This window comes from Centruroides vittatus, unplaced genomic scaffold, assembly GCF_030686945.1.
Source record: "Centruroides vittatus isolate TY-2023 unplaced genomic scaffold, ASM3068694v2 contig_10, whole genome shotgun sequence".
Classification (NCBI taxonomy): domain Eukaryota; kingdom Metazoa; phylum Arthropoda; class Arachnida; order Scorpiones; family Buthidae; genus Centruroides; species Centruroides vittatus.
Window position 1 is genome coordinate 3,838,319 of NW_027120658.1, and position 17,102 is coordinate 3,855,420.

General features: G+C 24.7%; 1 protein-coding gene across 2 annotated transcripts in view; it reads right to left on the minus strand.

Annotated features, from left to right (window-relative positions):
- Positions 1–6,575, minus strand: part of LOC136975514 (soluble guanylate cyclase 88E-like) — a 42,869-nt gene extending 36,294 nt beyond the window's left edge. For both annotated transcript variants that reach the window (XM_067270679.1, XM_067270616.1), the window contains exon 1: positions 6,289–6,575. In XM_067270679.1, coding sequence (XP_067126780.1) covers positions 6,289–6,456 — 168 coding nt within the window. In that variant the 5' untranslated portion in view covers positions 6,457–6,575. The remainder of the gene's footprint in view (positions 1–6,288) is intronic.
- Positions 6,576–17,102: the final 10,527 nt, after the last annotated feature.

A 17,102-nucleotide genomic window follows, 5' to 3' on the forward strand; every position in this document is an offset into this window, starting at 1 on the left:
TCATTTATATTTATTTCTTAGCCGAGAACGTGCCTCTGAAAGCTCTGGTTGATATAGAACTTTCCTAATCCAATTTAGAAAATGTTTAGCATAATATGCACTTCCTTAATCGGATATTTAACGTATTTACTGATAAATAATGGCCTCTGTAATTCACTCTTTTTAAAAATAATATGAATTACTTAAATTGCTGAATTTAGTTTGAACTCCTCACTTTTTAATAACGTTTATTATTTAATTAACCTAAACTATCTCCATTTTGCCAGTTGTAAATGATATTATACTAATAAAAATTTTAATTTTCTATAGATTTTAATTGTTTACATTCGATATTATAGGTGTACGCTACAGGATACAGGATACGTGTCTCCTCTTTTTTATCTCTTTTTAATAGACCCTTGAATAGTCCTACTCCCTAATAATAGTAACAATACACGCGCACACACACACAGTGGCTCAGAAGTCGTACTATATGCAAGTATTTCAGGAAATAAAGTATATTAAACAAAGCGAACAACTCTAATGGTTAATTGATTTACGGGTTACCTTTTACTTATATAAATATACTAAATACATTTCTCGTATACTTTAACTCTGTTAAATTGATGAAAAAAGAAACAATAAAAACCGATCGTAATGGCCTGGTACAATAAATCGATATCCATTTGATGATCAATTTGGGTTGGGAGCCATTTGCTGATGGATTCATTACCATGGAAACCGGTTTTCTCTTAATAGTTTTCAAGCAAAGGAATTCGCCTGGCGTATTGCCAAATACCGAAAGGGTGTATTATTGTTATTCACGTGTTTCCCTCCACCTAACATCGAATCTTTATTAAATAAACACAGGAACACGTTCGGGTACCTTTGTACTAACACACACAAGAATTCGAATACACTTCCATCAATTTTCGTCACAAGTAAACAAGAAAATTCGAACTTAAAAAAGAAAAAAAGGAATTTCTTAAATTCCAATTTATAAAATTCTCCCCTTTTTAATATTTTACACAAATAAATATAAAATACTACGAACATTTTATCTGATTTATACTATTGTAATCTATTGAAAGACGTAGATAAAAATAAATAATACCTTCATAAATATACATAAAAAATTGATTTATATGACTTTTAAAAATAAATAAATTGTGTATAATATATTTTATCGCAAGAAATAATAATAAATATTCTTAGTTTTCTAAATATCAACCCTCTTCTGTTAGAAAATACACTGAACATACCAAAGTGTAAATATACAAAAAAATCGATATAAAAATATTAATTTTAAATTAAAAAATAATAGTAATAAATATTTATTAAATAAAATAAAATTAATTTTTAAAAATTCGTGAAAACGATTTTAAAATGTTAAATTATCAAGAATTTCCTTACAAAACTGGAGACTTATACACATAAAAATTGAATTAATTATCAAAAATTTCCTTATAAATTTATAAAATATTTAAGATAAATTATAGATTATTTTAAACGCTCGTTAAATATTATAAGTCACGAATTTTTATAATAATTTATAATTATGTAAGGACACATAACGTTATTTACTACACTTAAGTAGTAGCTTGCGACAATTGTAACGAAGTTATTCCCCTGATTTCACATGGAATTTTCCTAGAATTGTAACTTAATGGAACATTGACATGTTTTTTTTTTTCCTAAAACATATTTGTCCATTTTCTCAATCTCTCTCCCCTGCAGGGGTATAGAGACTGTTCTTTCCATCAATTTGAAAACCAGTCGAAAACATCATCTCACACAACAACTTTTAAGAAATTCTTTTACTTAAATCAAACTTAATAATGTATTAATTAATTTTCTAATTAAATTACACATTAATTTTGATAAATTTATAAATATTCGCTGGATTGTCTTACTCCATTCCTCGTGTTTTCCCTTTAATTTTCTCCTTATCCCTGTATCACTTTAATTTTCTCACTTATCTCGTGTTTCACCTTTAATTTTAATTAATTAAAGTGATTTTAATTAAATAATAATTATAATTACTTGATAAATGAGCATAAAAGTGTAAAATATTTTAAGATTTTAACAAATTATTATTAAATTTATCCACTTAAATGTAGAAAATTACAACATTTACAGAGTTATAATTTCCTGTTCTTGATAGTTTTTTCACTTCGTAAAATTACCCCATAAAAATTCTTAGAAATTAAATTTATATATAAATATATATTTATACATCAAAAATATTATTTATTTAATAACTTTTTATAATATTTTACAGTAAATTTATTACAAAATGGTATATTAATCGCTGGAAAGTAAGAAATAACATTGAATCCAATCGATCCAATTTTATTTCTTTTTTTTTAAATTCTGCTTAAAATTATTAATAAAATTTTAATTTTTATTAAATTTATTAATGTTTAAACTATATTTTTTCGAAATAAATTAGAATATAGAATCAATATATTTTATTCTATTTTTAATAAATTAATGCTTTATACATGCTCGAGTGATGCTTGGATTTATAAATTAATAACCATTAATTTATTTTATAATAAAATAATTAATTAATTTTAATAAATAATATTTTGATTTTCAATATATTCAGGCATTTATTAAATTATAATAGAAATTTCAATTTAAATACTCGAAATTACGTTATAATACGCCAATGTAATTTTGAGGATGGCGTTATTTTGACATGTTTTAGTTTTATTTAATTCATTTAGTTACTTAAAATATTTAATTACGATTACAAAAAAATAATAATAATTAAATATTTTAGACCATTTATATTTTTTAAATAATTTTTTAGCGCCTAATTTTGTTAAAATTTCATTTTATTTGGCCTAATTCGGATTTAATTTGGTTTGAAATATTTATTAAATTTAACCGAAAATAAGCAATTTATTTAATTTATAAAATAAAAAGGTATATAATTTTATTAAAAATAGAATGAAATTAGCTAATTTTAAGCGTTATTAACATATTTAATTTAGTAAAAATAACAAAAATCAAAAAAACAGACAGTATTTATTTATATTTACAGCAAAACCTGTCTAAAACGGAACTTGTCTAAACAGGAAACATTCTTGAAAACTGTGCGATTTTCTATGTTAAAAAAGAAAACCTGTTCAAAGCGGAACCTGCCAAACCAGAAAAAAATACCACCCCATTCCCATTTACACAGATTTTAGTGTACTATAAAACCTGCCCAAAACGGAATCTGAATAAAAGGAAAACCTGTTTAAACGGGAAAATTTCAATCGGAACGTAACGATTTTACGTTAGAAAACCTGCCAAATCGAAAAATATATATATATATTCGCTTTCGGTTTTCACGGGTTTTACTGCACATAATTAATATTTAAATAAATTTTCAATGAAAAATTCTCATCTTAATTACAATTATCTAAATATAATTTAGTTAGAAATTAATATAAATTGCAAATTTTTATGATTAAAAAATTGCAAAAGTTATTACAATTTAAACATAATGCGTAACATACATGTCAAATTATTATTATGTTACGCCATTATAGCAAATAGGACAAAAGAAATTTTGACTTTGCATTTTCTTATCCTTGACCCATAAGACTTAAATATATATATAACATATATATATATATATTAGAAAATAAAACGATATCTATTTTATATACACATATAAAAAATTATTGAGGTCAGATGATGGTGTCACGAATATTGCGTTAGTCTACAGCAAAATACTATAATTTATATAGCTAATAACTTTATTTAATATGATTAAAATTGTATTTCCCATTCATTTTATTCATTAATTATAATTATTTTTATAAAAACTTAATTATTGTTATCGATTATTTCGGATTATTACTCGCTTGATGACTCCAGAAGTGATGAAGAAGATGAAACTCGCGAGCTTATCCGTATCATCTTTTGTATAAATTACGTAGAATTCTTGGCGGGAGATTATTTAATTTTGATTTTATTCCAAAAGGGCCACTCAAAATGATCAAATTGTGCATTTTTTATGCGAATTTGTAGGCTGAATGGTATCCAAAAGCATCCATCCTCCTGTGATCTAGCTGATGCGGTGGTCAATTCGTCTTTATAACTTATAATAGTAAATGTTCTATGTTATATAATTAAGATTTTAAGCTTATTTTACGAGTTATAATTTAGTTATCAGCAATATCACATAATTTATATGAGAATAGCTCTTAAAATCTTCCTTAAACGCCATTAAATTCGCGTGAATGCAAATGATAGGAGCGAAACAGAATTTAGTTTCCAGCCTTGATGATATATAAACGAAACAGTAGAGTAAACTTCCAATAACGGACACTTCTAATCTTTTGATGAACAAAACTGCGTACAAAATAACCTGTAAATAACGGCCACTTCAGAATAATAACCATCTCTTTACTTTTCTGTCAGTGGCCATTGTTCAGAGGTTTGACTGTATAAAAGTTTTTAAAATTTAATTTAATTTAAGTAGTTTATGGGCAATTTGTAGCCCATAAACCTGTCAAAATTTTCCTTAAACACCATTAGCAAATTTTTATTTCCAAACGTTTTTAACTTAAAATCAGATTTTCACTGTAAAAATTTACAGATAGAACACATAATTTGTATACTAATTACATGTCCAACCTGCAATAAGGGCCACCTTTAAACAGTGGCCATTTTTTCACGAACCTTTTAATAAAAAAGCGTACGAAATAACTTCCTAACAACGGCAGTGTATTTTATGTTCCTTCCAGTGGCCGTTGTTCGGAGGTTTAACTGCATTTCAAAGCTTTAAAATGTCTTTAAAACAGTAAAAAAATTAATTAATTAATTAATTATCATTAATTAATGAATTAAAATACAGTATAAAATTTTATTATTATTTTACTTTTATATAAAAATAATTTAAAATTAGATAATGATAATAAAGTCAAACCTCTAAACAACGACCACCGACGTGAAGATAAAATAGGCCGTTGTTCGGAGGTTATTTTGTATGCGTTTCAGAAAGAGAATTGCCCGAGAAAATGGCCGCCATTTAGAGGTGTCCGTCATCGGAGGTTCGACTGTAATATATTTATAAATCAGGACGAATTTAATTTATTTAAATAAAATTTATAAAAAGCAAAAATAATAATAGCAAATTTAAAAATCGAATTAAGTGCTAAACAAACAAGATTAGAGAATTTGTGTGACGTTTTTTGATTAATGCAATAAACAAGCTAGAAAAATTAATTTACACACAACAAAATGTACAAGTATCGATTTTGTTAGTCATCCTTTTTATATATTAGAACGTGTGCATCGTCTTGGGAGTGCTCTTATATATATATATATATATATATATATATTATATTTACCTACAGAACATATAAATTAGATAAAAACAAATTAACCAAACTAATACCCCCTCATTCAGACTCTTAAATCAGTAAATATAGTTTAATTAAACATATTTTAAAGGGGTGCTTAAATTTTAATGAGGGTGCAAGGGTTTTATTTATGTTTATTATTAAAATATAAGTAAATATTTAAATACAATTAAAAAAAAACACAATTTAAATATCGTTAAATTAGTGTAATATAACCTAATTTAGACCCTTAAATGAATATACTTCAATTAAATATATCTATTTAAAGGGAGATAAATTAAATTATATGATATTTTATAAATAATACAATTTAGTGAGGAGTAAATACTCCATTATAGATTGATTAGATCTGTTTAGAACAAACCGCAATTTTCTAAAGTAAAGTTGACAGTGTGAAATGTCAAGTGCGTTCAATCTGAAATTTTAGAAACAGGTGTTGCCATATGTTGCATGTCCTATTTTCTAACACATTTGGTATCTCCCATCCGGAAGAATTCGGATAACCATTTACAACTTATAACTTCATTTAAATATAATGACATTTATACCCAGATAATACAATTAAATGCGTAATTAACAACACAAAACAGCAATAACTAAGAGAAATTAAAGCCCAAAACACTAAAAAGTAACCTAATTTTTTTTTAAATGTAAAAAAATTTTATTGTAATAAAAACCGTTATTAAACTAAATTAATTCTGTTTATGACAGGTTATTTTAACTGTTAAATAAAAAAAGACACATCTAACTTGGTATACGTCTGATTAAACAAGAGGAAACCAATTATATCTAATATTAGTTCGAATTTATTTTTATCTCTAGGTTATTTATACGGGGGATTTTTTTATTATTGTTTTAAGAGTTAAAATTATAAATTTAGCCCCCCTTTAAGGATTATTTTTGTTGTTTTTTTTTTTTACATACGAGTTAACACGGAGCTTACCTTACACGCCTTGCAGGTAAGGCGCGGAATGTAGTTATCTGGATAAACATGATGTGTACTGAAAGTGGCATGATCAACAGCAGCCAATCGCCTGATTTCTTCCCATTTACTTTCACCGTAGGTAGTAGATACATACTGGCTTAAATTTTCTAGTATGAGTCCATACATTTCACTCGAAAATATGAAAGTAAAGAATGATTATAAACTCCATAAACGAGTTTTGAAAGTTTCGACTTTCCCACAGCAGTTTTAGTTCTTGTTTGTCATGCGACAAGACTAGCTCCAGCATTATAGCCAGCCGGAAAACGTCGGTGAAGGGCACTAGCTAAAACCCTATTGGTAAAGTGACGTCGGGGTCACGTGGCCGAAAGTGGCCAATAAAAGAAACCGGTGACGTATCACGTACAGAACAAGAGAGAGAGAGACACACCAGAGAGGAAGCATGAAGTGTCATAGGAGAAACGTGTTTAACGTTAAATAATAAAAAAAATTCTCGTGGAAATTCGGTCATTTTCGCGTGATTTTGTCTCGTGCGTATGATTTGGGTTCGATTTTTTTTTTTTTTTTTTTTGATTTTAAGCGAGCGTACATAATATCGACCGGTAGTATGCAATTGGAACTGGTGTGCCTTCTTGTTCTAGGGCCGTTAGCCCCATAGTTTTACACCTTTATGCCTCTAGGCATACATTGTTGCATACCAGTAACTTGAAGAAGGGTTTTTCAAAGGCTCAACTGGTTTAAACACTTGAGAAGTTTACATAGTTTAATCCTTGATATAATTGTAATTAAACAACACTTGGCACTCGATTTATAAATAAAGTCATCACCTCGTAAATTATAAATCGATAGCAATTAAACAAAGTTTAATTATTTTTAAAAAAATACAATAAAATTTAAATTATTTATATGATTTAACTTAATTATATTAAATTTAAATTAATTATAAAATCTCTATAACATTTTCTTAATTTCTTTATTTAGTTCTTAAATAAATAATCAAAAGTTTTAATTAATTTTAATATTTATTAATTAATTAGTTCAGAAATATTATTAAAATTTTAAATTATTTTTTAAAACATCTTAAATTAAATATTATTAGAATTTTTTAAGGATCATAAGAGATGAGAAGGAGGATAAAGACCAAGAGATGAAGAGATGTTAAATGAGGATAAAAGTTAATAGATGATTGGGAAAATTTTTGTATTAAAAAAAAAATATATATTAAAAATGTAATTTAAAATTATTTTATTTTATATTATTTTATTTATTTTAATTTTATAAAAAATTTAAACAGTAGAATTCATTCATCAATTCTAGAATTGAGATGCTCTAATCTTACTCATTTCCTCTTTCGAAATCTGGCCCTTCCTATAAAATAATTCTTGCTAAACTAATTTCAATAAATAAATTTATTGTTTATTAATATAATATCATATTGATTTAAAGTTATAGTTTTTTTTAATTAAAAACATATATAAGCAGATTTAAATTGAATTATAATTTTCTGCATTAATTGAGTGCCATTTAATCGAATTTATTGTATATCAGATGAAAAAATATGTATTCATATACAAAATTTATGTATAAAATAATGTTATTTTATGTTATACACATTTATTTTCGATTTATTTTTATATATATTTATCTGTTTATCATCTATCTTAGCTTCTCTTCCTCCTCAGCATCCATCCATTTCTTGTTGAGTGGAGGGAGGCAAAGGTATATATTTAATCTAATAGTTTGATTAAATAATTAATTAATTATTAAATTTTAATAAATATTAATTTTATAAAAAATTAATGACAAAATTAATTAAATTTGCTTATAATTTAATAATAAAATTAAGAAAATTGTTATTAATATTTAAATACATTAAATATTAAATACATTCTGCAGCATTATCAGAACATTAAAAAAGCATTTTATCACAATAATACGTTATATTTTTAATTTTTAAATTAATTTTATGTTTTTAATAAATAAAAATATTAATTTAACATAATGTTTTTCGTGTATATTTACGTCATACATATTAATTTCTCTCATAGAGTGTGACTTATAGGATTAAAACAGAATTTACCTACATGTTTAACCATTTAAAACTATGGATAAATAATGTGTTTACAGAATGTATAGAATTTTTAAAGATTTATTCATATATTTATAAAATTTATGGGTTTATAACATTAATAAGTCATCTTATAAATAATCTTAACATCTGGAATCCTTATAAAGGCCTCATAACCTTTTTAATGATATATTATTATCAGTTATACTATATTATATATAAAATACAAAGCCTACATCTATGTAATATAATAACACTACTGCGTATGCCCGGTGTTGTCCAGGCTTTTAAGGGGTGTGTAATTGAGAGAGAGTGATAAAAATCAATAGTCTTAGTAACTAAAATGTACATTTATTGATCTCATTATTTGCAATAATAAAAGTAAAAAACACAAAAGAAATTGCTGGGGATAAAATTAACAGAGACTACACATTGTACAGTACATTTGCCACTTCGCCACGCCTGAACCATTGTACCTTTCTCAAATCTCTCTTCAGCTGCACCATCTACAGAATAAGGGCTTTAATTTGATACCTTGACTATATTTTTCGCCCCAGCCATTTACTCAAACTAAGTCGAACAATCTGAAATCCTCTTTCAATTAATGTGTAGAATATATAATATACTACACTATATTGCAGAGCCTACATCATTTTCACTTATAAAATTACACTGTATTTATTTATTTTTTTTATTAAAATTTAGATAAATATTTTACAATTTTCATTACATAAATTTATTTTAAAATAATGTAAAAAAATATTGAATTTATAAGCTTAGAAATGTCATTGTAATTCTCATTTTATAATAATATAATATGAAAAATCATGTAAAGTATCATTTATAATCTGTCAAAATGGAAAAAAATAATAAAAAATAAAATATAAATTCGTATATTTTTTAAAAATGAAATTAAATTTTTGTTTACTTCCTTGATTTATTACTTGAATATAAACGGAATATAACGTTTTCTAGTAATACACTTACTAGAAAACGTTATTAAGTGATGCGAAAAAATTATTGTGTAGAAAAATTTATTAAATAATAAAATATAATTAAAATAATAAACAACAGTTTAAACACATTATAAAAAATAAGCAAAAAGTATTATAAATATCTCATAAACATCCTAAGTAATTAAAGATGAGGATGAAGATTCAAAGTAAAGATGCTGCATGATGAGGATAAACTTGAAAACTTATATTATTATTTATACAACAACTTATACTCAATATTTTCGTAAAAATATAAATTAAATAAACAAATAAACATTTATTTAACTTATAATTTTAACAGAAATATTTTATATTCAATATACATAACAAATAATTATACTAATTTCATTCTCATCTTGATGTTTATGAGATTTTCAATTATTCATATTATATATAAAATAAATAAATAAAGTACTTTATGTTAATTTTTAAAAATTAAATTAATTAATTTAAATAAAATTACTGTAAATTAACGTATAAATAATTCAAATATTTTATGAAAATTATATAATAATATAGAAAATTAAGATAAGGATGAAACTAAATTACGTTATAAATTGTAAAACTTAGTTAATATCTTGGGTAAAGTAGAATTATATAACTGAATAATCTGAATATATCGAATAATTAAAGATATTCAGGATGAATACAGATGCTGTAGACTATTTTGGATCAATTTTACTAATTATCTTATACAAGTGCTAGAATGACGTTTTATATTATATAATACTGTTTCACTGTACTCAATTAAAACAAAATTAATATACAGTAAAACCTGTGTAAGCTGGAATCGCACCGTACCGAATATATTTTTCGGTTTGGCAAGTTTCAGTTTTATGCAGGTTTTGCTAGGACAGTTTTACCTTAAATAAATGCTAACATAGGCCTATACAAAAAGCTTTGTAATATAATTCGAAGCACTTTTTTATTCCTTAAAACGGAACAACTATTCTGAATAATCTGAATATTTCTTAAACATTAAGATGCTGTAAAGTATTCAGGATAAATTTTACTACTTAAATACATTATTTAAATTGTTTTTAACGTAGTTTAAAATGTTTTATATTTTAAAATATTTATAAAATTAATTAAATAGAGCAATTACTATATAATATAAATAATTCATTATATGTTATACAGTAAAACCTGTGTAATCCGAACCCATTTAAAATATTTGTTTTAAACAGGTTTTTTAACATAAAAAATCGCTCCATTCCGAAGAATTTTTCCGTTTAGGCAGGTTTTCGTTTTATTAACGTTCCGTTTTACTGTATAAATATTGTATTTACAGTATAAATTTCATATTATATTAAATACTATATTATTAAATTAAATACAGTATAAATAATTCAATATTATAATAGAAACTTACATTTTGATGTGAAGAAAATTAATATCAGGAATGTCTTTAGCAGGATAATAACATGAAGAATGACCTCTCTTGAGACTTGCCTTATCTTTAATAGTAAAATTTGGATTTTGTGGTGTATGAGAACAATACCAAAAGCGAAAAGTGGCGCCAGAATTCCAAACACACCTCTTAATTCTTTGCGTTATTTTCCTATTTAAGACATCAATTGATAAGGGAATATTGATTGTTCTCATTAAAGAATTTTTAAGCTAAAATGGCCGACGAGATACGACAATTTAACACGAAAAGTGTATTAAAACAATTGAAATTTAAAAATTTTTGAGGAAAGGAAATTCCAGCCAGGGATTTAATTTCGTATAAAATATAGAAAATTTGTTAACTGTGATGTCTTTATACAAAAATTTATATAAAATTTGATACCCTTTCTCAGCAGAAAAGTCCTTCGCTAAAAACTAAAGTGAAGTATCTTATGTCTCCAAAAAACCAATTGCGATCAAGGTCATTAGTAATTAACATTAAATAAAAATTTAAATTTATATTTTATTAAATGTAATTTGAAAACAATTCCTTTCTTTTCTTTTATCCAAATAGAATATTAAATATCAAAGGGAATAAGAAAAAAAATTTATACATAATTTTTTTAATATTTTCCTTATAGTAAATATGTGTAAACAGTAATATAATTAACGCAAAAAATTAATTTATAAATATAAAAATTGGTAAAAATGCTCTTGAATTTATCAAGAAAGTTTACATTAGAATATTATATCTAATATAATTAGTAAATATTAGAGGCAATTATTTATTTTAGAGCTTCAAATATTCTTTGATACGAAGAATTCGTCACAGATTTATAATTTTTTTTCCTCACATTTTCGAGAAGTTTTGTTTATTATTTACAGTAAAACCTGTCCAAGACGGAACCTGAATAAAACAAAAACCTGTCTAAAAGAATAAAAAAAAAAAAAAAATTCGGAACGAAGCGATTTTCCATACATAAACAGGAAAAAAAAAAACCTGACAAACCGGAAAAGATATCCGGTACTACACGATTCCGTTTTTCACAGGTTTTTTACTGTACACATTAGAACCTGTCAAATACGAAAACCTGCCTAAACGGGAAAAAGTCTTCGTAACGGAGGACTTTTTTTATATTCTGTTCAAAACGGAAACTTGCCAAATTGGAAAAAAGTATTCGATACCTCACGATTCCGTCTTACACAGGTTTTACTGTATATTATTTACAGTTAGGAAACGTTCTAGATTCCTAGAACAACAGATTTCCTCTCCCGGATCAACATAAAATCCCAAACCGACAATAAAGAAAAACACTAAGAACAAACAAACAAATATTTATATTATTTACGCTTATTATTAAGATAAATTTTTACTTTTTTATTAAATAATTTGTATTATGTTTTTAATAATTATCCATCATCTGCATTATCATTTTCGACCCAAATTCTATCAGATAAAATCTTCTACAGGAGAATTATCCTGGTAATTCTGATATTTAAATTGAAAGTTTATGGTAGTTCCTTTGCTTCCTGATGGATTTAACGCGACTTTATTTAATGTAAACTTGATTAATTTTTGAGAAAACGAAGAATAATTTAATAGTAAATTAATTACTGTTAAATGTTTTCCCGTATAAAGGTAATTCTAAGTTACTTCTATACAAAATTACTCTAAGCACAATTTCAACGAATAATATAGAAGTTTAACATGAAAACAATATAAAAAACAATACAAAATAATAATACACATACAGGATGGCCCTAAGTTAGTTAACTATTGTAAGGTTTAACTTGCTGGCTAATTAGAAATCGTTCAAAATAAAAAACTTCTTGTTTAAATGGCTTGTAAAAATCGCTGTTAACTCTTTTGGACCACCATATTTACTAATTTAATATGATTTATTCGTGAAATATATTATGATTATTTAAAATTGTAAACTCTTTCCATAATCGAATTATTAAATCTTTTTAAAAAATTTATTATTAAATAAATTTTCTATATAATAAAAAATTCGTTTAAAGTGCCAAGTTTATAAATTTTAACTATTATAAATTAAATTATATGTTAAATTTTTATATACCTTTCGCTCTCTTTTATTTAATTATAAAGAATTTTAAACTAGATTTATTAATATTTTAATCATTTATAAATAAAGTCGAACCTCCTATAACGGCCACCTCCTAACAATGGTTATTTTCTCAAGAACGTTTTTATAACAAAAATAATTATAAAATAACCTCCAAACAACGGCCAACATCAAAAAACGGCCATTTTTATGTTCCCGTCTATGACCGTTGTTCACAGGTTTTACTGTATTAATATTATTATATAAAAACTGTATATTTATGAATTTGTTAATATAGTATTTTATGTCTATTAGGCATTAATTGTAAATTAATAATATATATATAGTTTTATAAATAAATTTTACAGTAAAACCTGTCTTAAACGGAACGCGAATATTCGTTTTATACAGGGTTATGTTTTCATTAATATAGAAAAGTTTTACAACTTATATTTCAAAAATGCTTAAATTCTGCATTACTCAGGTTATTTTCGTTATGAAATTGATGCCCCAAAAAACCTTTTGTTTCCGCGTTAGACAGTTTTCTGCTTCGTAGAGGGTCTGTTTTAGACAGATTCTACTGTATTATTTATCTTATTAATCTCAGATATAAAGTTTTAATTTAATAGACTAATAACATATAGAATATAATCTATATACATATTATTTTAAATAATTTTAAGACATACTTTACTATAAAATATTAAATAATTCTTTAATACAACACTGAAGAATCTATTGTATATACAGGTTATCAGGATTCTAAATTTTTAGATATATTTGGAATGCTTAGATATGATTAGAAGTAACTTAATAGTAAATGTTGACTTTAATTATTTTCTAATTTTATACAATATAACATTATCTCTAACTGAAAGTCAAGACGGACGGACAGACAGTCCCACAGATAGGAAACCTGGTGGAGATAGCGCTGTGTGAACCTAACAGCAGAACACTGAAGATTTGTAATGTAAATAATCACTCAATATTCTTAAATTTTATGAAATATTTATTTATTTATTTTCACGTGAAGGTTTTACAAAAAAATAATAATAATAAAATCAAATAATATTATATTAAGGCCTACTATCTTTATAATTTCAATATTATCATTAGGGGGCCTACCACCATACATGACACTCATTATGAAATTTCTACAAAATTTCACAATTTCTTGTCCTCAAGATTAGAACACAGTTTGAAGATTTTCGGGTGTATACGTTCAGGTATATATAAATGTAGCTGTGTGCCTGGCACGAGCTTTTGAGGGGGGTATTGGCGAGGTTGAATTGGAAGAGGAAGATAGAAATAATGATCTTTGTAAATAAAATGTACATTTATTGACCCACTATTGAAATTGCAAAACACAAAAAATAAGGGGTATGCTTTGTTCAGGAGTGGATTACACAGTATTTTCTCTAAGGTGTCGAAAAATATTTATGCTAAAATTGGTGCAGATACATTGGACTGTATAGAACCCTTTACACAGCAAACATACAGTACTGTACATATTTTGACTTTTATATATAAACCTATAAATATAAAAAAGTAATTAATTAAAATAATTATTTATTAATTTTAACATATTAATTTATAATTTCTCTAATTATCTTTATTTTCCCGACTAATATCAAAAAGATTTATGAATATTTATTCTTGAAACAGAAACTAGTTCAGGTAACGTATTCCTCTATTTCCAGAAAACAAATTTCCATGAAGAAATACGAAAGTTTGTTTATATTTCTGAAAACTCTAAGAAAAATACTGAAGAAATTAAAATGTTTCATAGAAAACAAATTCAATAAGTAACCCACGTAAATCATAATAAAGTATCATATCGCTTTAAGTGTTTGTTTATATGACTTTAACACAAATTTGCTAGAATAAATTATTTTACGTGTAAACAACAATTAAATAACTAATCATTACACATAAAAAAACACATATTAATTGTTTTAGAGTAGGTATCAAGTGTTTTTTGTGTGTGGTAGGGGGGCCCTACGACGCAGAGGAGGGACGAAGGGATGAGATGTAAATCTTTAGTGACAAAAGAGGTCCTATGTAGACCGCTTGGCACCAAAAGATTCATTTATACCTGATAACATTACATTAGCCGGAAATGGTTCAGATTACAAGACAATTTAATATCAGATTGTATTTTTTATTGATAATTTAACAATGATTTCGTTGAATGAAGGGATTTTAAAGTGGGTCGTAAATGCAAAGAGGCTTCTACTTCAAACAATTAGTCAATTAGTTCTTAGAAAATTAATGCCGATATTTACAGTTCCTATTACTATCTCATTTGTGTTTAGAAAATTAATTACAATTAGATTATTTAATTAATATTCGTTCGATTAGAAAATGTTGTATTGGTAGTTAACACTCCTCCACTAAAAATTTCATTTTACCTTAAAAAAAAAAAAAAAAAAAATACATTAAGTAAACCCAGAGTCGTCATTTAGGTAATTTGCACTTTAACATAATTAAGGTTTATAATTAAATCTATGAGATAATTCTTTAAAATGTGTTAACTACAGGATATTTAAGGTGTAAAACCCTAAAGTAGGCTCTTAACCCCTAATAATAATATTAATAATAATACAATGCTAATATATGTAGCTATTTTATATAAATTTATTTATATAAACTTTTGTTACAGTCTAGTTAAAGTCTAAGCTAAAGAAAGGAAGAGAATGAGGGGGTGGAAAATGAGATAAGAAAGAAGAGATATTGTCCTACTAGTTATAAAATAAGAATTTTTTACTTTTAAAATCATTTAACCGATAAAATAATTATATTTATAAGAGTTATCAATTTCAAATTTAATTGAAGAGAACGTCGATTCATAAGGAAGAATAGAGGAAAGTAGTCAAGTGAGAGGAAAAAAAAATAATAAAAAAACGAATGTCTTAGGCAATTCATTATTTTTTATGAGCTGGAAAAATCATCTTGTAGAAATATGATGCCAGTAGGGTGCTGCACAGAAATTCAAAATAAAGATTTAAAGTTATTGAAGAAATCAGTTTGTTATGTCAAAAAAGAAATCATAAACTATAAAATAAATATTATTTCTATATAATAATACTTATATTATTATATAAGTATCATCGGATAATACTGTAAATATAATATTTAATATTCTTAAACATTTATGAATGAATTTTGAGGTTATTTTTTAAATAAATAAACATTATTACTCTTCAATTTTGCTCTTCGATCACAGCATATACTGTAAAACCTGTGTAAAACGGACTTGACACGGTATTGAATAATTTTACCCGTTTAGGCAGATTTCCGTTTCGAACGGGTTTTACTGTCAATATATAACAGTTATGAGATAATACATTTGGAACAATAGTATCACTAGGTCTACATCAACATTGAAGAATTTATGTCTAGTCCTACTAGCACAAAATTCCCTAAAAATATATATATTTGTCATCGTATTTTAGCTTTGTATAAGGTGATAAATTCTACTTATATATTATTAGATTTATTATTTTAAAATATATAAATTTTAAGACCGTATAAGCTATGTTTCCTAACAACTTAATTAAAATCCTACCTACAAAATAAATGTTAAATAAAATTTACTTATACATTATATTATTAAATAATTTAATTAATAATTTACACAATTAACTAATGTGATCCTTTGATAGTTTCTTCATCCAGTGTTGATATATGGGCAACCTTTTAATTTCTTATATTTTACATATAGAGAAGTTTTAAAGCTTATATACAAATTATAAAAATTTGAAATATAATATTCAGTTAATAATAAAAAAAAACAGTTCTTCAATTAAAAAAGTAAATAAATATATATATATTACATAAATCATTCATGTTTTTATATATTTATCTTAATAAAATATTACGTAATTCAGTTTTTACGGGTGAATTAATCAATCATAAACTCAATTAGACATTAATTGCCGCTTAATTTTTAAAAAGTTTAATTAATTTTAAATTTAATTAAATATTCATATTATAATTAAACTTATATTAAAGTGAACGAACTCGAAATTAGAGATTGTAAATAATAAATTAATATAATAATAAAATAATATTATAATATATATATATTATATATCACAAAATATCAGATGAAGATGGCAATTTAAACCATAAACATTTCAAAATTATTAAGGAAAAAGTTGTAATAAATGAAATTCGATACTTACATTTTGAAATATAATTTTATATAGGATGACAGATTATTACAACAGAAGAGATATTGCTGATATCAGAATTATGTATATAATTACAAATCAATTAACACTTATCTATAAT